The sequence below is a fragment of the Panthera onca genome, chromosome Y (assembly GCF_046562875.1).
Source record: "Panthera onca isolate mPanOnc1 chromosome Y, mPanOnc1 haplotype 2, whole genome shotgun sequence".
NCBI classification, from domain to species: domain Eukaryota; kingdom Metazoa; phylum Chordata; class Mammalia; order Carnivora; family Felidae; genus Panthera; species Panthera onca.
In genome coordinates this window covers 20,192,432-20,217,059 of record NC_138358.1, presented here as the reverse complement: position 1 = coordinate 20,217,059, position 24,628 = coordinate 20,192,432, and the positions used below count along the sequence as shown (strand labels likewise).

At 38.1% G+C, this 24,628-nt stretch overlaps 1 protein-coding gene across 1 annotated transcript in view; it reads right to left on the bottom strand.

The window, feature by feature from the left end:
* LOC145715055 (cullin-4B-like) overlaps window positions 1–24,628 on the bottom strand; it is a 40,448-nt gene that overhangs the window by 2,400 nt on the left and 13,420 nt on the right. Inside the window, exons 4-6 of the mRNA XM_081794637.1 lie at window positions 1,666–1,858; window positions 763–867; window positions 166–292 (exon numbers count right to left, since the gene is read on the bottom strand). Of these exons, the coding sequence (XP_081650763.1) occupies window positions 166–292; window positions 763–867; window positions 1,666–1,858 (425 nt within the window). The remainder of the gene's footprint in view (window positions 1–165; window positions 293–762; window positions 868–1,665; window positions 1,859–24,628) is intronic.

Below are 24,628 nucleotides of genomic sequence, written 5' to 3'. Positions count from 1 at the left end.
CTTTTGGATAACCACATTAAATTAGTAGTTTGTAAAATGATGTGTAGAACAAGCTCTTACCAAATGAGAGGTAAACACTGAAATGAAATCATAGTTCTCCACCCAGATTCATGAAGCACAAAAGCCCCCCCCCCTCAAAAAATATGACTGAAACAAACAATATACCTGTCAAGACACACACCTTGTTTAAGTTTGCACAGCATTGACTTTTCTGCATCAACTGAAGCACTCTTATCAAGTAAGAGACGTTTTGCTAAATCTTTTTTGTAGAAGGCTTCAGAAACATCTTTCTCTGTGACATTTAAGGAAAAACACCTTAATGCCAAAGATGGAAAATGCAAAATGGCAGAAAATTAAATGAGACACTATATTCAATACATCTGAAAACAGCAAGTGAAACAGATGGTTACGTATTATCTGAATGCACTTATATAAAGTATCTCGGAACACTTAAGTTCATATAGAGAGCAGTCAAATTTTTGGTTTCCAGAAGCTGAAGGCAAGAAGGAAATGACAAATGACTGCTTAATGTGTATGGAGTTTATACTGAAATTTTTGAGATTAAGTAATTGTGATGGCTGCACAATCATGTGAACGTACTTATTGCCACTGAATTGTTAGCTTTTTAAAGTTATCAGTTTTACCACCAGAAAACATTATTTGAATTCAATTTAGGTTGGGATTTGCACTTAGTGCTTTATACTTCCCCAATGTTACCATTTTTTAAAACTTTTAAATAGACATTTAAACCAAATTACTCACCATGAATAAACCTAAATAAAATTACCACTTTAGCTAATAATTCTTCAAGTTCTTCATCCGTAGCTTCTTTGTTACCTGTACGGAGCTTTGAATCCACATACTTTGCTAAAATGTAAAAAAATAATTTTCTAAGTAATGCTATATTTTCAAATATGTATATGAACAAAAACCATTTATTCAAGCAAATACTTTCCCCCAGAGTGAGGTGCATTAATTTTCATGAAACAAAAAATGAATAAATGAGTTAACGGACAGATGAGTGGCAGAAAAAGATAAATTACTTCCTGTAAGTTCTACACTGATATTTTTATATTTCTATAACCTCAATGATCAAATATTACAATATAGTCATTTCCTCACTACCATGCCCCTAATCTATTTTTAAAAACAAAATATTGCGAGATATTGCATGAAACTGAGATTATATTAACCCCAAAGTCTTAAGGACTTATTAAATGTTGATTGTACTCATCTAAATAATTTATTGTTCTTGAAAAATCAAATTGATAATGTGTTTCAGGTTTCTTGAACAATCAAATTGATACTGTGTTTCAAGTTTTTATGTCAGCAAAAAGATATCCCTTATAATATAAAATCATTAGGTTTCATGAGAGTAAGGAAAGCTTTCATTTATTTTAAAATGAGTCTTATCTACTGATAAGAGAAACTGATAATTTTATAGGACGCTAAAGACACATGAGCTTCCAAAGGGCTGGGTTACTATTAAACAAAGGAACAAAGTCTTGTGAACGCTAAAGTTGAGAGAAATAGTTTATTACAAACATTGGTAGTCAATCTGGCAACATTATGACCAATCAGGAGGTCAAACTGAACTCTTGTTACATAATTTAAAACAACAAAATAAAAAATAAAATACATATTGCGTAAAATTGAAAACCATACCTAGAAGCTCAGCTGGTTTGTTAGGTCTTTTATTAATAAACGTTTCAAAAGCACCTTTCATAGCAACAATAATTTTCTCATTTTTCAGAAAAGACGCTTCAATAATAAAATCTATCTTATCTTTAAAATCCAGAAGCTCTTGCACCATTGTCTTATCTTTCGTAGGGTTAATAACTATGCTGCTACCAAATTTCTGGAAAATAAAAGTAAGTCAGGTTATTGTATTTACACAGCAAGTAAAACACCTTTAATAGAAAATTTTACATCATTTACAAGGAAATCTCAGAAATGCAAATATTCAGTAAATCTCAAAAGAAAAATTCATTTCTAGATAAAGACAAGATAATCTGGAAACGAAGCCAACATAAATACATGTAAATCAAAAGTTCATCTGAGTGGAGAATTATTTAGAAACATATCAGAAATGCAAGTCTATGGTGCCTAATAAATCAAAAAGGAGGGTGAGTGTATAGAGTAACAGGGACATATAGCAGAAGAAAAGTATCTGAAAATACACAAAACAAAAACCAAAAAAAAAAAAAAAAAAAAAAGAGGTAGAAAGGGAAGTGAAAGCGATCACCAAAAATGGATTGCATTAAAAGAATCATAAAGCTATCAAAACTTGTCAGTATCAAATTTTCCAAATTCTGGAATAAAATCAGGAACTTAAAACTAGGGAAAACACTTAATGAAGAAAGAAACTATGAAATAACACAACTTCTTGACATCTCACCTTCAACATCTAAATGTTCTTAGAGGCAGTTAAGAGAAGCAATTCAATGGATCCTCAATAGTAATAAACCCCATTATATGTGTGAAAGTCAAGAGGCAACAGGATAACCTCTTTAAAGTGCTGGGCGGAAAAACTGTCACCAAAAATTCTATATCTAGAAAAAACATTCTTTAATAGTGAAGAAAAATTAGGAAATAAGAAGATAAACAAATGCTGAGATAGTTCTTTGCTAGTAGACCTGCCCTCTAAGAAAAACTAATGGGATTTCTTAGTGTTGAAATAAAAGAACAACAGGTAATAGTTTGAAGACATATTAAAAATGAACAAAAACATTTGTAAATGTATTAGCACACATAAATATAAAGGCCAGTTTCTTCTAAGTATAGATTATAATTCCTTGTTACTATATATGATTTAGGAGACAAATGTATTAAGCAACGAACGTAAACCTATTTTCATAAACATGGATGTGTAGAGATTCAATGTGAGACAAAAGCATAAACATGAAGGAATGGAACTGTATACAGCAGAGTTTTTGCATACTACTGAACCTAAGTCATTATTATTTCAAACTATATATTTTTTTAGAGATTTTGATTATTTTTAATTTTTTTAACGTTTATTTATTTTTGAGACAGAGAGAGACAGAGCATGAACAGGGGAGGGGCAGAGAGAGAGGGAGACACAGAATCTGAAACAGGCTCCAGGCTCTGAGCTGTCAGCACAGAGCCCGATGCGGGGCTCGAACTCACGGACCGCGAGATCGTGACCTGAGCCGAAGTCGGCCGCTTAACCACGACTGAGCCACCCAGGCGCCCCAATTTCAAACTATATTTAATAAAAAAGATTCTCCTTACAATCCCCAAATCAATCAATAACAAAAGAATTTTAAAATACACAGACAATTAAATCAGAGATGAATCTAAGGAGTGCACTAGAAAAAGTCAGCAGTAAAATCAGGCTGTAATGAAAGAACTTTTATATACACATAAGACACATAAAAAGCAAACATTATAATGGCAGAAGGCCTTTCTTGTCAATAATTAAGTGTACATGGAATAAACTCCCCAGTTGAAAGGTAGATACTGGCGAAACAAATTTTGAAAACCTAATCTACTACTTGGACTCCCTTTTGATCCAAAGACACAAATAATATTCAAAGAAAAAGGAAGGAACAAGTCGTAATATCACACAAGTCGTAATAAAAGAGAGCTGCAGTGGCTATACCCCTATTAGACAAACTTGCCTTTGTTACAGTAGAAAAAGAAAAATATTATATTTTAAAAAGGGTCAGTTTAGAGGTGCTTGGCTGGCTTAGTCTGTAGAATACCTGACTCTTGACCTCAGGCTTTTAGTTCAAGCCCCACAATGAGTATAGAGATTACTTTTAAAAAAGAGTCAATTTGTCAAGAAATAGAACAATTTCTAAGATAGAGCTTTAAACCTTCTGAAGCAAAAATTCACACAAACGGGGGAGGAAGTTGTACAATAGTGGGATACTTTACTGGCCCGCTTTAATAAACTGATATAACAAGTGGACAAACATAAAGAAAAAATAGACAACAAAACAACATTTAAACTAGACCTAACAGATATATTAATAATCCACAGAACATCAGAATGTACATTTTTCTTAAATTCACCCAGAACACTCTCAGGATTTTAGGCCACACAACTATCTGCAATAAAATGTAAAAGATTAAAATCACACAAAGTATATTATCTCACCACAATGGGACAAAACCAGAAATGATTTTCAGAAAGAAAAAGTGGAAAATTGCAATTATGTGCAAATTAAACACATTCTTTAACAGCCAAACAAGTCACGTAGGAAATCAGAAAACAGACACAAATGAAAATTACAACACCATATACCAAAATTTATAAAACGATGCAAGAGAGAGAAATTTACATCCATATATGCTTACATGAGAAAGACCTCAAATCAAATCGCTAGCTTTACGGTTCAAGGAACCAGAAAAAGGAGAGAAAACTAAACAAAACTAGCATGGGAAGTACAGAAGAAACAAATCAAAAGATAAAATCAAGAAAATGAAAGGAAATGAAAACTGAAATGAAAAGTCAGGATCATAAAACCGAATGCTTCACAGCAAATATAAACAAAACTGATAAATGATAATGAAATCAGCAACACTCTGGAATAGGTGGTCCTGGACCCCGGTCTCTCCACATAAAAACATGGATTAACAAGCAACAGTCTAGTCTATTCTATAGAAAATTTTGAGAAGAAAACTTGGCAACACAAGAACACACTTTTGAAAACCCTAGAACCTCCTGGGTGAGTCTGAAGTGCTCCTTTCTAGAAGCACAAAAACTGGGAAAAGCTGCATCAAACAGTAATGTCAGCAATTTCACACTGACTATACATACATACTGTCCTCCCCCAGGCCGGAATAGTACCACACTGAGAGATGTACTCTGGACCTAGTTTTTCCAGTGGTAAAAAGATAGTTTAAGGCTGACACTTAGCTTTGCCAGTATTCATGGGTGGCCCCAGGAAGAAAACTACTGTGTAGGGAACACTGACAGACCACCTATGGTAAAGGCTGGACCATGTGTAAGCTAGTCACAAAGAAGGACACAGAGCTCACAATAATCAAAGGTCAGATTATGGCAGAGGCATTGCATCCCAGACAGCACCCACACAAGCAAATGCAACTGAGTAAGGAGTACAGCTGAGGTCACCAACCAGTGATTTGGTTTGGCTTGGAGCTGGGTCTGTGACCCTTCTGGGCAGAAAACCAGGCAAGCTGCCCACTGACCCACAGACTATAACTTGAAGCCCCAGTCATCCCGGAAACTTGACCATGTGGCACAGACTTTGACTCCGCCCAATCACAAAGCTAGCCACCAACCTAAATCTAACTATCTTATCTGGGAGACTGGTCAGCCACTCTGCTGAAAAACAACACACAGTGGCTCTGGTCTAATACTCCTCTCACCTAATGCAGTGCACAATCTGAAACACCACTTCAGCCAGGTAAAAGAGCTGGTGGTCCCACTCAACCAGTGGCAAAGGTAGAGAGCCCAGCGAATGGTCTTGCCTGACAATGGATTCCCACTTGGTGGCCTCTCCTGATCATGAAGCCCAGCATACAACGCTACGTAGCCGCACAGTAAATCCAATCCTGGCAAAGGAGCACATCCTGTCTTTCGCCTAACCACAGAGGCATCTCAGCAGCCCTCGGAATAGTCAATGGATGTGCCCTGATGCAAGTCCAGCCTGTCCTCAGTGTTGGTGGTAACCCTGCCTGAGCAGACACACCAGAAGTAGCCCTAATCACCCATCGATGTTCTACGCTGGCCTGTTCAGAAACCTCATATAGATGGACTGGTAAAAATCTTCCCACCAAAGTACACTTGTTAACCTTGTATGAGCTCATCACTTTCAAATACGCAGGTCTCACACACGACAATAAAAGAACAAGGAACAAGGGGCATGTGACAACACCACAGGAAGTTTTTAATGAAGTTGAATGAAAACAGGAAAAATTACATAAATGGGAGAATCAACACAAATAGAGAAATGATTTTAAAACCAAACTAGAACACCTAGAGCTAAGGAATGCAATTACTGCTTTGAAAAATTCAGCAGAGAGTTTAAACAACACATTCAATCAAGCATAAGAAACAATCTGTGAGAGTCCTGGGAAGATGGTGGAGTAGGAGGATCCCCAGCTCACCTCACCCCAAAGACACACCAAGAAAACAGCCACATCAGTGGAACTAATCTGAAAATTACACAAAGACTGGCATAAATATTTTCCAGTTTATCACAGATGAGGCCAAAGCAGAAAACATAGGAGAACGAAGACTTTATTAGGACCAAACCTCTGGTGAGACTAACCAAAAAATGGAAGAACACCATAAGCATGGAGAAGGAAGAAGAGCAGGCACATACTAGGCACCCACAGCACAGGAGACCTGCACTAGAAGATAACTCACTATAACTTGTAGCTTTGAAAGCCACTGGATCTCAACTTTTAGCTACTATGTACATGGGCTTAACTCCAGGTATTTTTAAAAATCAGTCGTCTCAGTTACAGGAGAGCCAGAAAGTAGCAATAAATTGAGTCTGCTGTGCCTTTGTGACTCAGCTGGTTGGGCATCTGACTCTTGATTTTGGCTTAGGCCATGATCTCTGAGGTCATGAGACTGAGTCCTGTGTCAGGCTCAGCACTAACTGTGGAGCCTGCTTAAATTCTCTCTCTTCCTCTGCTTCTCACCTCACTCATGCTCTCTTTTTCTCTAAGAAAGAAAGAAACTGAGTCTCTATCTTGAAGAGCAAGTATAAACAATAACCTGGATAAGATATAGCACAGAAGCAGGACTTCTGAAAGAGCCTGAGGTATATGTGAAGGAGATTTATTTACTAACCTCAGAATACGTCCTGGGAGTGGAGCAGAAATTTTAGGATGCTATGCCAGGGACGTAAGTGTTAACAGATGCCATTTCTTTCCCATTCCCCGGTCGAGATACACAGACATTTATAGGAACTAGTGTGAACACTCTGCACCTATCTTTCTATCAGAAAGAGTTCCCCTGCCTCCGAGGGAAAGAGTTCCCCTGCCATCTGGTTCCCCTGCTTCCAAGTTCCACTGTAGATCCACTCCATCCAACCTTCCTCACGTAGCAGGCATTCCTCCAAAGCAGCTCCTACACCAACACACCCTGTCTCATCCATGCAATGCAGCTAGATGAGCATCAAAGATGAGCATCAAACCATTTTGAACACCTACGGCATTGATCTGAGGATTAATGCAATAGTCTGCATAATTTGAGACAGAGGACTTAGCAGGTACATTGTATGGAGAGATTAACCAGCGGAGAGATGCCACAGAGTCTCCTATGTGGAAGGAAGGGAGAAAAGAGAAAAGGGGACAGCGTAGCATATCAGGATCATGCAAGAAAACCACCCCCACCCCCCCGCCCGAAAGTAGCTGAAGAGAAAAAAATGAGTGAAAAAACTCAGAGAGGACTGGACCAATATTCTGTTTCCCAAAACCACTGATGGAGAGAAATGAGAGGGTTTCAATACCACAGGATTCTATAAACAGTGGAGCACAGTGTCTGAGGTTTGAAGCTTAATACCTGGCAGTGCTCTGGTGAGAAAGTACCTGGCAGTGCTCTGGTGAGAACGTCCACGAGTAGACAGAGGGGTCTGATGGGTCCACGTGCCACACGGGGAAAAGTGGCACCCCTGCTTGGAGGACATTTGGTAGAAGCCATACAGCCTCCCCATAAGCAAAAGTCCCAGCAGACCCTGGAGAGCAGCCACATTTGCTGGTATTGGAACAAAGATACCAGAGTGCGGTGAAAACGGGCACCAGCTGTATGTTGTGAATATGCCATTAACTCTAAATATCCACTGCTGCACAATCACATGAGTGTCTTGTCATTGAGCCAGGGTACTGGCCATTGCTCAAAGGGAACTGCCCCAGAGAATCAGTACAAACAGACCCCAGAGCCACCAGGGTCTCTGAACTGTGGGGTTTTCAACACAGCCCCATCTGAGATAGAAGTCTGGAAGGAGACACCACCTGGCAGGCAGGTATCTTGGACCCAGAGTAGAGGTGGGGAGTGGACAAAAGCACCAGACAGAGGAAGGATGCTTGACTGTGGGATGTGAGAGCGTGAAGTTTGCCTTCCAGAGACTAGGCAACTGAATAAAGCCATTTTTCTCCTCTAGAGCATGTGAAAACTCACACACAGATCAAGCCCAGTAGGCTAAGCAGTGCCATCAAGTGGAGAACAGAGCTGTTATACCAAGCCCTGCTAACTGCTCTCCATATACATCCTCAAGAAGACCAGCACAAATTCCTTCTACCTTCTTATTAGACTACGGACTATAGTGTTCTGCACCAGGGAAACTAGATGTAACTTCATTCAGGTTTCTTGCTGTTTGCTGTTTCATTTATTTGTTGATTTTCTTTCCTTCTGTTTTTGTTTGTGTTATTTTTCTATTTCTATATCAGAAACAAGTTATTTTTTATTTTTAAAATTTTTATTCTACTCTATTATTTAATTTTTTTTTTAGTTTTTAATTTTTTAACTTTTTCCCTTTCTTTTTTTACTCTATCCTATTAAGCTTTCCTCAACAAGAAGACCAAAACACACCTAGGATCTAGATTCCTTTATTTATTTCGTGTTTAAATTTTTAATTTAAATTTTTTATTTTATTAAATTTTTTCTTCCTCTAAAATGACAAGACGCAGGAATTCACCCCCAAAAAAGAACAGGAAAAAAATGGTGGCAGGGATTTAATCAATACACGTATAAGTAAAATGTCTGAACTAGATTTTAAAATCATGATAATATGAATACGAGCTGAGTCGAAAAAAAAAACAAAAACAAACGCATAGAACACAGGACAATCCCTTAATGCAGAAATAAAAGAACTAAAACCTAGGCAGCCCAAAACTAAAAATTCGCTAACCAAGATGCAATCTCAAATGAATGCCGTGACAGCCGAGAATGGATGAAGCAAAACAGCATACAGAAGATAAAATTATGGAAAATAATTAAGCAGGGAAAAAAGGTAAACAAAACCAAAAGATCGCTACAAAGACTTGGAGAAACCAATAACTTATTAAGAAAGGAATGACATCTGAATCATAGGAGTCCCAGAAGATGAAGAGACAGGAAAATGGGCAGAAGGTTTATAGGAGCAAATTGTATCTGAACACTTCCCTAATCTGGAGGACAGACATAAAAATCCAAGAAGCACCAAGAACTCCCATTACATTCAAGGAAAACTGACCATTACAAATGCATATCATAGTCAAAATCACAAAATATAAGACAACAATTTGAAAGCAGCAAGGGGAAAAGTGTTTAACCTACATGGGAAGACATATCAGGTTCCCAGCAGGTATGTCACAGAAACATGGAAGACGAGAAACGAGTAAAAGGATACATTAAATGTGCTGAATACCAGATATTCTTTATACAGCAAAACTGTCATTCAGAATAGGAGAGATACAGAGTTTCCCATAAAAACAAAAACTTAAATGAGTTTGTGAACCACTAAATCAGCCCTGCAAGAAATTTTAAGGGGGACTCTGAATGGAGAAAAAACAAATCAAAACAAAATAAAAAGACCAAATCAACAAAGACTACAAAGGAACAGAGATCATCACAAAAATAACACTTCTATGAGTAACACAATGACACTAAATTGATACCTTTCAATAATTATTCTAGATGTAAATGGACCAAAATGCTCCAATAAAAACACGTATGCTATCAGAATGGATAAAAAAACAAGACCCATCTGTATACTGCCTACAAGAGACTCATTTTGCTCCTGAAGACACCTACACACTGAAAGAAGGGGACTGGAGAACCACGTATCAAGCTAATGGTCATTAAAAGAAAGCTGGAGTAGGCGTACTTATGTCAAACTAGATCTTAAAACAAAAACTATAAAAAGAGATGAAGTGAATTATAATTAAGGTACCATTCATCAAGAAGACCTAACAATTGTAAATATTTATGCCACCAGTGTGACAGCACCCAAATATGTAAATTTTAATTACAAATATAAGAAACTCGTTGAGAAAAGCACCGTAATTGGAGGGGATTTTAACACTCAACCTACATCAATGGACAGATGATCCAAGCAGAAAATGAAGGAAACAATGGCTTTGAATAACACACTGGGCTAGATGGACTTAACAGATACATTCAGAATATTTCATCCTAAAGGAGCAAAGTACACATTCTTTTCAAGTGCACATGGAACATTCTGTAGAACAGATTACATAATGGGTTACAAATCAGCCTTCATGAGATACAAAAAAAAAAAAAATACCGAGTTAAGACCATGCATATTTTTCAGATCCCAACAGTATGAAACACAAAATCCACCACAAGGAAAATTTGGTGCAACCACAAAACTTGGAGATTAAAGAACATCCTAAAGAATCAATGGCTTAGGGGAGGAGGGGACAACATGGTGGAGAAGTAGGCAGATCCATACTTCCTGCGACTCTCAAACAAAGAAGTGCACAAGCCGAGGGACTTTGAACACCAAAGCCTGGAGGAAAAGAGGCTGAATCTACCAGGAAGAAAATTTGAAAGTTGGAGAAAAACATGTGGGTGACTGTGAACTGAGGGAGATAAAAAAAAAAGCCCACGTGGGCATGGAGGGGAGGGACCCCCTTCTGCGGAGAGACAAAGGGAAAGGAAAGAGCAGCTAGGGAAGTGTAGGACCATATCCAGACAGGAGAAAGACCTCAGACTGAGATGGAGAGGGATCTGATCTCTAAATGTGGGGTTTTCTTCGGACTGGGTCTGGCTCCCTGTTCCCGGACAGGGGGAGGAGGGCAGCCAAGGCCTGGGTGTGGTGGTTAATCAGGGGCTCAGTCCCCAGCTGGGACCAAGTGGTTCCCTCCCTGGAGGGCTGAGCGATAGTACAAAGCCTGCCTGCAGCTGCCACCCCCAGGCTCAGTGGCTAGGCTGAGGACACAGTCTGCAGTAGGAAAAGGCGGCTGTCTCCCTGGAGTGCTGTGGTAAAGACAAAGCCTGCCTGTGTCTGCCTGAGTCTGCAAGGGCGGTGGCTCAGTCCGCAGTAGGAAAAAGCAGTCCTCCCTGAAGCGTGGCGGCACAAACCCAGCTGGAGCCACATATTGGAGCACACTGAGAGGCGCTTCCCCAGTGCCAGAGCGCAGGGAAGCAGGACTTTGAATCCTAGCCAAGCACAGGGTCGGGGGAGTTAGTGGAGCAAGAAGGACTGCCCCATCTATGCCAGCGGCACAGTAAGGAGGACTCAAACAAAGTCCACTGAGTCTGGTCCCTGGAGAAGAGACTGGGGGATTGCCATTCCCCACCCCCCCCCCGCCCCGCCACCACCACCATCAAGGCAGGGCCTCAAGGATCACCCCTGGGGCCCACAGTGGAGGGAGCTGGGTCCCGATTATACCAAACCACACTCCTCAGCACTGGGTAACCACCAGAGCGGCACAGACCCTGTGGAAAACTCCCCCCGACAAGCACTTCAACACTGCCTGGATTAACTCTAGATCAATTCTGGGTATTTAAGATATATTCTCCCCCCACCTCCATTTCTCCTCCTTATCTCTTCCCTCCCCTAGGCTGGTTACTCTGTTTATTGGTTTGTCTAAACAGACATATTTAATCCATTGTCTTGATACATGTTCTACACCTCCTTCTTTACATTTCTTTCTCTCTCTCTGGAATAATCAAGCCATATAGTTTCTCTGTCTGGGTAACTATCTTCGTTTCGTTTCCCTGCCTCCTCCTTTATTTTCCTTTCTCTCTATGGATTAAGCCTTTTAGTCTCTCTGCCTAGTCAACGTTTAGTTTTTCTTCTTCCCACACTCCTATCATTTCTCTTCTTGTATGTGCTCTTCCATCATCAACGCCTCCACTCTCTAATTTAATTCTAGTGGGTCATTTTCAGTTTGTTTTTTCAGTCTTTAGTTTTTTGTTCTTATTTGTTTCTTTGTGCTGTTTGTTTGTTTCTTCTGTGCTTGAGTGGTTTTGTCTCCTGTTTGTCTGTTTTCCTTTATAGGTTACTCAAAGGAACAAATCAAAGCACGCCTGGTGTAGGGTTTAAAATATCACTATCAGTAGGGTAATAAAATAACCAAAGTCACAACAACACAGAGCGAGTAACAATCTCCAGAAAACACCTCCTGAAGGGCCAGACCCTGGACAGTGTATGACCCTCCTTTAACATAGCAGTGCTCGCAGGTGCAGAGCACACAACAAGCTTTTAAAATGCATAAGGGACAGTAAAATACCCCAAATGAGGAAACAGAAGAATTCTCCTAAAAAGATATTCCTGGAGGTAGAGACGGCTAATGAATTGATCAAAACCGACTTAAGCAACATAACTGAACAAGAATTTAGAATAACAGTCATAAATATTGCTAGCTTGAAAAGAGCAGAGAAGACAGCAGAGAATCTATTGTTACAGAGATCAAGGGACTAAAATATAGTCATGAGGAATTAAAAATGCTCTAAATGAAGTGTAAAACACAAGGGAGGCAGCCACAGAGCAGACTGAAGACAGAGGGGAGAAAAGGGGAAGTAGAAGATAAAATTATGGAAAAGGAGAAAGTTGAGAAAAAGAGAGAGAGAGAAAAAATCCAGGATTATGAGGGGAGAATTAGAGAACTAAGTGATGCAATCAAATGGAACAATAGCCATATCATAGGAATTCCAGAAGAAGAAGAAGAGAGAGAAAGGGGCTGAAGGTGTCCTTGAACAAATCATAGCTGAGGCTTCCTTGATCGGGGGAAGGAAACAGGCATTGAAATCCAACAGGCACAGAGAACCCACTTCAGACATAACTTAAATTGATCTTCTGCGCAACATATCACAGTAAAACTGGCAAAATACAAGGATAAAGAGAAAATTCTGAAAGCAGCTAGGAATAAACATGCTCTAACATATAAAGAGAGACCGATAAAACTCGTGACTGATCTGTCTACCGAAACTTGGCAGGCCAGAAAGGAATGGCAGGAAATCTTCAATGTGATGAACAGAAAAAAATATGCAGCCAAGAATCTTTATCCAGAAAGTCTGTCACTCAGAATAGAAGGAGATATAAAGGTTTTCCCAAACAAACAAACAAAAAATGAAGGAATGCATCACCACTAAACCAGCCCTACAAGAGATCCTAAGGGGGAGTCGGTAAGTGAAATGTGGCAAGGACCACAAAGGACCAGAGACTCCACCACAAGCATGAAACCTACCAGTAACACAATGACTCTAAACCCGTATCTTTCAAAAATAACACTGAATGTATGGAAAAACACAGGGTATCAGAATGGATAAAAAAAAAACAAAAACCAACAAGACCCATCTATTTGCTATCTACAAGAGACTCATTTTAGGCCTGAGGACACCTTCAGATTGAAGTGACATTGAAAGATGGAGAACTATCATGCTACTGGAAGTCAAAAGAAAGCATGAGTAGCCATACTTATATCAGAAAAACTAGACATTAAATTGAAACCTGCAAGAAGAGATGAAGAAGGGCATTATATAATAATTACAGGGTCTATACATAAGGAAGACCTAACAATTGTAAATGTCTATGCACCAAATTCTGGAGCCCCCAAGTATCTAAAACAATGAATCACAAACATAAGCAAGCTTATTGATAAGAATGTGATAATGGCAGGGGGATTTTAATACCCCACATACAACAATGGATTGATCATCTACACAGGATCAGAAAGAAAAAAGGGCCCTGAATGATACATTGAATCAGATGGACTTGACAGATATATTTAGAACTCTGCATTCCAAAGCAACAGAATATACTTTTTTCTCGAGTGCACATGGAACTTTCTCCAAGATACATCACATACTGGGTCACAACACAGTCCTTAGTAAGTATAAAGATCATACCATGCACACTTTCAGATCATAATGCTAGGAAACTTGAAATCAACCATAAGAAAAAGTCTGGAAAACCTGCAAAAGCATGGAGGTTAAAGAACACCCTACTAAAGAATGAATGGGTCAACCAGGCAATTAGAGAAGGAACTGAAAAATATACGGAAACAAATGAAAATGAAAATACAACAATCAAAATGCTTTGGGATGCAGTGAAGGCAGTCCTGAGAGGAAAATACATTGCAATCCAGGCCTCTCGCAAGAAACAGGAAAAATCCCAAATACAAAATCTAACAGCATACCTCAAGAAACAAGAAGCAGAACAGCAAAGGCACTCCAAACCCCGCAGAAGAGGAGACATAATAAATATCAGAGCAGAAATAAACAATATAGAATCTAAAAAAACTGTAGAGCAGATCAATGCAAACAAGAGTTGGTTTTTTTTGGAAAAATAAACAAAACTGATAAACCTCTAGCCAGGCTTCTCAAAAAGAAAAGGGAGACGACCCAAATAGATAAAAATTTCATTCATTCCATGAAAGAAAATGGAATTATTACAAGCAGTCCCTCAGAAACACATGAAGTTATCAGGGAATACTATGAAAAATGTTATGCCAACAAACTGGATACCCTGGAAGAAATGGACATATTCCTAAGCACCCACACACTTCCAAAACTGAAACAGGAAGAAATAGAAAACTTGAACAGACCCGTAACCAGCAAAGAAATTGAATCAGTTATCAAAAATCTCCCAACAAATAAGAGTCCAGGACCAGATGGCTTCCCAGGGGAATTCTACAAGACATTTAAAGAGAGATAATACATACCCTTCTCAAGCTGTTCAAAAAAAATAGAAAGGGAAGGAAAACTTCCAGACTCATTCCATGAAGCCAGCATTACTTTGATTCCCAAATGAGACAGAGATCCAGCAAAAACAAAACAAAACAAAACAAAACAAAACAAAACAAAACTAAACTACAGGCTAATACCCCTGATGAATACAGATGCACAAATTCTCAACAAGATACTAGCAAATCAAATTCTACCGTATATAAAAATAATTATTCACCATGATCAAGTGGAATTCATTTCTGGGCTGCAGGGCTGGTTGACATTCGCATATCAATCAATGGGATACATCACATTAACAAAAGAAAAGAAAAGAACCATATGATCCTGCCAATCGATGCAGAAAAAGCATTTGACAAAATTCAGCATCCTTTCTAAATAAAAACCCTCGGAAATGTCAGGATAGAAGGAACATACTTAAACATCATAAAAGCCATTTATGAAAAGCCAACAGCTAATATCATCCTCAATGGGGAAACACTGAGAGGTTTCCCCCTGAGATCAGTAACAGGACAGGGGTGTTCACTCTCACCGCTGTTATTTAACGTAATGTTGGAAGTTGTAGCATCAGCAATCACACAACAAAAGGAAGCCAAAGGCAACAAAAGTGGCAAAGTTAAAGTCAAGCTTTCACTTTTGCAGATGACATAATACTCTACAAGGAAAACCCAAGAGACTCCACCAAAGGCTGCTAGAATGGATACATGAATTCAGCAAAGTCGCAGGATACAAAATCGATGTACAGACATCACGTGCATTTTTATACACCAATAATTAACCAACATAAAGAGAAATAAAGAAACTGAACCCATTCACAATTGCACCCAGAATCATAAAATACCTAGGAATAAACCCAACCAAAGATGTAAAAGACGTGTATGCTGAAAACTATTGAAAGCTGATGAAGGAAACTGAAGAAGATACAAAGAAATGGAAACCATTCCGAGCTCATGGATTCGCAGAATAAATATTGTTGGAATGTCGATACTACCCAAAGCAATACTACCCAAAGCAATCTACGCATTCAATGCAATCCCAATCCCAATCTAAATTCTTCTCAAAGCTAGAATAAGGAATCCTAAAATCTGTATGGAACCATAAAAGACCCCGAACAGCCAAAGTAATATTGAAGAAGAAGACTGAAGTGGGAGGCATCACAATCCCAGACTTTAGCCTCTACAAAGCTGTCATCAACAAGACAGTATGGTATTGGCACAAAAACAGACACATAGACCAAGGAAATAGAATAGAAATCCCAGAACTGGACCTACAAATGCATGCTCAACTAATCTTTGACAAAGCAGGAAAGAATATCCAATGAAAAACAGACGGTCTCTTTAACAAATCGTGCTGGGAGAACTGGACAGAAACATGCAGAAGAATTAAACTAGACCATTTTCTTACACCATTCACAAAAATAAACTCAAAATGGGTGGAGGACCTGACTGTGAGACAGAAAACCATCAAAACCTTAGAGGAGAAAGCAGGAAAAAAACCTCTCTGACCTCAGCTGCAACAATTTCTTGCTCAATGCATCTCAAAAGGAAGGGAATTAAAAGCAAAAATGAACTATTGGGACCTCGTGTAGACAAAGAGCTTCTGCACTTCAAAGGAAACAATCAACAAAAATAGAAGGCAACCAACGGAATGGGAAAAGATATTTATAATGACGTATGGGACAAAGGGCTAGTACCCAAAATCTATAATGAACTCACCAGACTCCATACCTGGAAAACAAATAATCCAGTGAAGAAATGAGCAGAAGACATGAATAGACACTTTTCTAAAGAAGACATCCATGTGGCCAACAGGCACATGAAAAGATGCTCTATGTCACTCCTCATCAGGGAAATACAAATCAAAACCAGGCTCAGATACCACCTCTCTCCAGTCAGAGTGGCTAAAATGAGCAAATCAGGAGACTACAGATGCTGGAGAGGATGTGGAGAAATGGGAATCTCTTGCACTGTCGGTGGGAATGCAAACTGGTGTAGCTGCTGTGGAAAACAGTGTGGAGGTTCCTCAAAAAATGAAAACTAGAACTACCCTATGACCCAACAAAAGCACTGCTAGGAATTTACCCAAGCGTTACAGGAGTAATGATGCATAAGGGCACTTGGACCCCAATGTTTATAGCAGCACCTTCAACAACAGCCGCATTATGGAAAGAGCCTAAGTGTCCGTCAACTGACAAATGGATAAAGAAGATGTGGTTTACATATACAATGGGATACTACTTGGCAATGAGAAAAAATGAAATCTGGCCATTTGTGGCAAGGTGGATGGAGCTGGAGAGTATTATGCTAAGTGAAATAAAGTCAGGCAGAGAAAGACAAATACCATTATGTTTCACTCATATGTGGATCCTGAGAAACTTAACAGAAGACCATGGGTGATGAGAAGGGGCAAAAAAAGTTACAGGGACGGAAGTAGGTAAACCATGAGACTCTTAAATACTGAGAACAATCTGAGGGTTGATTGGGGGTGGGGGAGAGGGGAAAGTGGGTCATGGGCATTGATGAGGGCACCTGTTGGGATGAGCACTGGTATTGTACAGATATCAATTTAAAAATACATTGTATACATATATGTATAAATAATGTACGTACATATATATGTATGTATATGTATATAAATACAATTATATACGTATGTATAAATAAATATAAATGTGTAAAAATATATATTTATTTTTTATATAAACATATAAATACAAATACATAAGATATAAAGAGAATTCATAAATTATATTTTTATAAAAAGAATTCAAGTTATATATATAACTTGAGAGAGAGGGAGAGAATCAAAGGGTTAACCTAGAAATTAACGACCAAATTAAAAAGCAAATTAAAAAGTATATGGAAGCCTAAGTATATGAAAACACAACAGTTCAAAATTCTGGGATGCAGGAAGCACATAGCAATTCAAAGATTCCTAAAGAAGGAAGAAACATCTCAAAAACACCTTACACCTAAAGGAGTTGGGTAAAAGAAATAATGCTCAAAATCCAGCAGAGGAAGAGACATAATAAAGATTAGAGCAGAAATCCATGGTACTGAAATAACAAAAAAAGTACAACAGATCAACAAAACCAGGATCTGGTTCTTTGAAAGAATTAACACAATTGATAAAGCCCAGAAAGAAAACAGAAAGGACCCAAATACATAAAGTCACAAATAAAAGAGGAGAGATCAAAACCACAAATGAAAGAGGAGGTATCACAACCAACACCACAGACACACAAATAATAATTAGTGACTATTATAAGAAATTATATGCCAACAAACTGGGCAATGTGGAAAAAAATGGACAAATTCCAATAAAGACACAAACTAACAACACTGAAAGAGCAATAGAAAATTTGAACAAAATCACAGCCAGTAAAGACACTGAGTAAGTAATAAAATATTTCCCAAAAAACCAAAAGTCCAAAGACAGATGGCTTCTCAAGGGCATTCTACCAACATTTCAAGAAGAGTTAATAAGGAAAACGTCCATATTCATTCTATGAATCCAGCATCACCTAGATTTTAAAACCCTAAAAAACAAAAAACACTAAAAAGGAAAACTACAGACCAATTTCCCTGACGAACACGGATGCAAAAACTCTCAACGAGACACTAGAAAAACAAATGCAATAATATATTAAAAGAATTATTCACCATGATCAAGTGGAATTTATTCCTGGACTGCAAGACTGGCTCACTATCTGCAATTATCTCAATGTGATACACTCCATCAAAAAGAGAAAGGATAAGAACTATATGATCCTCTCAACAGATGCAGAAAAAGCGTTTGACAAAATACAACATCTTTTCTTAATGAAAACTCAAAAGCAGAGATAGAATTAACATTCCTCAACAATATAAAGGCCATAAACAAAATATCCACACCTATTATCATCCTCAATGGGGAAGAACTTAGGGTATTCCCCCTATAGTCAGGAACATGACAGGGATGTCCGCTCTCACCACTGTTGTTCAATATAGTGTTGGAAGTGCATGCCTCAGCAATCAGACAACAAAAAAGAATAGACGGCATACAAACTGGCAAGAACGAAGTCAAAATTCACTTTCACAGATTACATGATACCCTATGTGGAACTCTTGAAAATCTCCACCAAAAACTGTTAAAACTGACTGGAATAAGCATAGATGCCAGATATAAGTCAATGCAAAGAAACTGGCTGTATTTCTATACACCAATAATAAAGCAGAAGAGAAATCAAGGAATCAGTCCCGTATACAATTGCTCCAAAAACCATAAAATACCTAGGAATAAACCAAACCAAATAGGTAAAATATCCAATATGATGAAACGTATAGGAAGTTTATGAAAAGAAATACAAAACACAAAGAAATGGAAAAATATTCCATGCTCCTGAACTGAGAAAACAAATATTGTTAAAATGTCGATTCTACCCAAAGCAATCCACACAGTCAATTCAATCCCTATCAAACTAACCCCAGAAACATTCAGAGAGCTAGAACAGACAATTCTAAAATGTTTACAGGACCAGAAAAGACCCCAAATAATCAAAGTAATGTTAAAATAAAAAAGAAAACCAAAACTAGAGGTATCACAACTCTGGACTTCAAGGTATACTGCCAAGCTGTAATCATCAATACAGTATGGTACTGCACAAACACAGACACATGGATCAATGGATTAGGAAAGAAAACCCATAAGCGGACCCATAAATGTATGGCTAACTAGTCTTTTACAAACATGAAATTGTATCCAGTGGAAAAAAGACAGTCTTTTCAGCAAATGGTGTTGGGAAAACTGGACAGCAGCAACATTCAGAAGCATGAACCTGGACCTCTCTCTTACAACATACATGAAAATGAACTCAAGTGGATGAAAGACCCAAATGTAAGACAGGAAGCCATCAAATCCTAGAAGGAAACACAGGCAACAACCATTTTGACCTTGGCTGCACCAACTTCTTAGATATTGTTCCAGAGGCAAGGGAAACAAAAACAAAACTGAACTACTGGACCTCACGAAGATAAAAATCTTCTCCACAGCAAAGGAAACAATCAACAAAACTGTAAGGAACACAGTGGAATGGAAGAAGGTATTTGCAAAGGACATAAAGGGTAATATCTAAAATGTATAAACAACATCAAACTCAACACCAAAAAAACAAATAATCCAGTGAAGAAATGGGCAAAAGACATGACAAAAGACACTTTCCCAAAGAGGCCATCCAGATGGCCCCTCTGTTTGGGAGGGGTTTGTTCTGGGAGTTTTCTGGTCAATGTCTGGGATATTTAGGATTATTTGATAATTATTTAGTTGTGTTCCTGTGTTGATGGGAGCCTGAAATAAGTAAGTAAGTAAGTAAGTAAATAAATAAATAAATAAATAAATAAATAAATATTTAAATATATATTAATATAAATATAAATATAAATATAAATATAAATATAAATATAAATAATAAATTAAATAAATAACTTAAAAATGAATAAGTAACTTAAACAAAAGAAGAAAATCCTGCCATTTGCAAAAAACGGATGAACCTGGAAGATATATGCTAAGTTAAATAAGCCAGAGACATAAAGAAAAATACTTTACGGTATCATGTATATGTGGAACCTAACTAAAAAATAGAGCTCAAAGAAATACAGAGTAGAACGGTGATTTCCAGAAGTTGGGAGTTGGAGGAAATGTAGAGATGTTGGTCAAAGAGTAAACAATTTCACAACAACAAATTAGATAACCTAGATGGACAGGGACCCATTTTGAGAAGCACAAAATCTACCAATGTGGAAAAAAGAAATAAGCTAAATAGACCTAAAGTAAGAGATTAGTCAAGTTAAAAAAAAAAAAAAACTGTAATCAAAGGAAAGCACAGGATGCAGATGCCTTTTTCCTCCAAATACAACAAAGACATAAAAAAAAAATGAATTCCAGTACATCTTCAACCTTTTCAACAAATGGAAGAAAATGGAAAACAGCACCATGGCAATAAAATATGTTACACCTCCGTGGAAAACAGTCTAATGATTATTCAATTACAATGTAACATAGCAATTCCACTTTTTAGAATATGACAGAACAATTCCATTTCCAGGTATGCACTGAAAACACCATTTATTCAAACAATATCAAGGGATATTTGTATATCTCATGTAAATACAAAAGTTCCTAAGAACCTATTCCCAATCTTGGAGGGAGACAGAAGCAGAGCAGGAGGACCTCAGGCTCCCATCAACACAGGAACACAACTAGATAGTTATCAAGTAATCCTAAATATCCCAGACATTGACCTGAAAACTCACAGAACAAACTCCACAACTAGAGGGAGAGAAGAGGCCACACTGAGTAAGGAGGAAAGTGCAGAGATGTGGTTTAGGGTAGAAATGGAAAGAGGGTGCTACAGAGGTCCTGGTCCCAGAGAAGAATGAGAGAATGGAGCTACAGAGGAAGACTCCCAAAACCACTGTGTGGGAAAATGAGGGTCTGAATTTTCTGAGTTCTTGCAACCAATGGGGCTCAAATATTAAAGGTCGGAGCAGCTGGCTGAGATGGGGCCCAGGGGTACTGCACTGCTCCTGGAGAAAATACAGGCAAACAACTTGCAGGTAGATGGCATGGAAACAATGATTAGAAGGTCACCTGAGGCATGGGGAGGGAGGGGCGCGGGCATTATTCAGTCACTCTTATTGGAGTTTATCCCTGAGAGGCAGCATTCAGCATTCACACAGATACCTCTCTAGGAACAAAGGATCTGGCTAGCCTCATTTCCTTTCCCCAGTCCTCACCATAAACCCAGAACCAACTGGAACCTACAATGACTGCCTAACTTGCTACACCAAGTTGCACACCCCTACACTATGACAAGACCACCTTTCTCAGTCAAGCATGCCTCAGTCCCAGTGTGGCATGCCAGGTCCTCCCACAGAAAATCAGCATAAACCCCTGCCCACACCACATCTCCCAACCAGAGAGTCCTGCAAGGCTTCAGCTCTGGTAAAAGTGGCGTCGGCCCTCACGTCACAAGCATACCAGAGCACACACCACATTCTTTCCAAAGACCAAAAGCAGCCTCTGGAGATATGTCAGAAAGACAGAGGAGTACTACACAATGGCAAAGTACTCACAGCACAGTGGAGACCCTCCCTAAAGTGGCAGGCCCTGGGTACTACATGACCTCTTCTTCATAAAGCCACGACTCTCAGGATAGGGAGCCATAAGTGTGTTTTATAACACAGAGAAGGAGGCAGAAATGAAGACAAAATGTGAACATGGAAGAATTTATTCCAAATGAAAGAACAAGATAAGGCAAGTAGAGATCTAAGTGAAACAGATATAAATGACATACTTGATGGAGAATTTAGAACATCTGTAAGGAAACAAGCTGGGATTCAAAACAACAGAAGACCTCAGGGACATCCTTACCACAGAGATAAAAGTGTTAAAAATGAATCCATCAAAAATGAAAGATGCAACAGATGAGATTAAAAACCCACTTCATATAATGAACAGTGCACTGGAATGAGGAAATAAATAACTTAGTGACCTAGAGAAGAAAAATGGAAAATAATAAAGCTGAACAAAAGAAAGAATAATTACGGAACATGAGAATAGATTTCAAGAACTCAGTGACTCCATCAAATGTAGTAACACCCATATTATAGGAGTTCCAGAAAAAGGAGAGAGAGAAAAGGGGGAAGAAAATTTATTTGAGGAATAATAGCTCAAAACTTCCCTAATGTGGGGAAGGAAACAGACATGCAAATCCAGGATTCAGGAAACACAGAGAATCCCCATCAAAACCAACAAGATCAGGACAACGCCAAGGTATGTTGCAATTAAACTTGCAAAATATAGCATTAAAAAATCCTGAAAGCAGCAAGACAACAAAGTCCCTACTATACAAGGAAAGACCCAGAAGGCTAGCTGCAGATCTCTCAACAGAAAGTTAGCAAGCCAGAAGGCCATGGAATGATGATATATACAATATACTGAATGGGAAAAACCTACAGGCAAGAATAGTCTATCCAGGAAGGTATCATTCAGAAGAGAGGGGCAGATAAAGAGTTTCCCAAATAAAACTAAAGGAATTTGACAAATTAGTTTCCCAGACAAATAAAACTAAACCAGCCCTAAAAGAAATATTAAAGGGGACTCCTTGAGAGCAAAGGAGATATCAAAAGTGACAGAGACACAATGTCCAGAAACAAAAAAAGCAACAAAATGTTACTAAGTACATATTTATCAATAATTACTTTGGATGTAAGTTGACTAAATTCTCCAATAAAAGGAAATTAAGGAAGAAATAAAAAAAAATACATGGAAACAAATGAAAATGAAAACACAACAGTACAAAACCTTTGGGATACTACGAAAGCAGTTTTAAAGCCAACAGAAGGAAGCAAATAATAAAGACCAGAGCAGAAATAAATGATATAGAAAAAAATCAGACAACTCCATGAAACCAGGCGCTAGTTCTTCGAAAAAAAAAGAAGATACACCGCTAGCCAAGCTTATCAAAATGAAAAAAGAATGGACCCAAATAAATAAAATCACAAATAAAAGTAGAGAAATAACAACCAACGCCACAAAATTATTTAAAAAAAAAAGAATATTAGAAAAACTATAGGCCAAAAAATTGGACAAACTAGAAGAAATAGATAAATTCTTTGAAACATAAGCTGCGAAAATGAAAAACAAACACAAAAAAGTGAAAACCTGAGCAGGTCAATAACCAAAAAGAAACTGAATCCGTCATCAAAAACTTTCCAAATAAACTAAGTCTAGGGACAGACGGTTTCACAGATGAATTATACTAAACATTTAAAACAGTTAATACCAAGGGATACAGGAGTGCTGGATGCATAGGGGCACTTTTACCCCAATGTTTATACTAGCACTTTCAACAATAGCCAAATTATGGAAAGAGCACAAATGTCTATCAACTGACGAATGGATAAAGAAGTTGTGTTTGTATACACAATGGAATACTACGTGGCAATGAGAAAGAAAGAAATATGGCCTTTTGTAGCATTGTGGATGGAAGTGGAGAGTGTTATGCTAAGTGAAATAAGTCATACAGAGAAAGACAGATACCATATGTTTTCACTCTTATGTGGATCCTGAGAAAGTTAACAAAAGACCACGGGGGAGGGGACGAAATAAAAAAGAGGTTAGAGAGGGAGGGAGCCAAAATATGAGAGGCTCTTAAAAACTGCGAACAAACTGAGGGTTGATGGGGGATGGGAGGGAGGGGTGGTGGGAGGGAGGGAAGGGTGGGTGATGGGTACTGAGTATGAGTCCTGGGTGTTGTATGGAAACCAATTTGACAACAAATTTCATATTAAAAACATAAAAAAATAAAAGAGTTAATACCTATTCTTCTCAAACTATTCCAAAACAAAGAAAAGGAAGGATATCTTCCAAACTCATACTATGAGACCAGCTTTATCTTGATTCCAAATAAGAGGAAGACTACACTGAGAAAGAGAACTACAGGCCACATCCCTGATGGACATGGATGCAAAACTTCGCAATAAAATACTAGCAAATATAATCCAACAATTTATTAAAATAATCATTCACCAGATTATTCCTGGGTTTCAAGGTTGGCTCAATATTCACAAATCTACATGACACTCCACATTAATAAAGAAAAGGATAAGAACCATATAATCATCTCAACAGATACAGAAAAGCATTTGCCAAAAAAAAAAAAACAAACCATCCACTCATGATAAAAATCCTTAATAAAGAATATTTACAGGGAATATACTTCAACATAAAAAAAGGACAATTATGAAAAACACATAGCTAGAATCATCCTCAATGAAGAAAAACTGATAGTTTTCCCTTTACAAGAAAGGGATGTCCACTCTCCACTAATGTCATTCAGCACGGTAGTAAAAGTCATACCCTCAGCAATCAAAACGAAAGAAAAAGCAGAAAAGAAAGAGAAAGGAAAAGAAGGAAAGAAATAAAGAAAAGGAAGGAAGGAAGGGA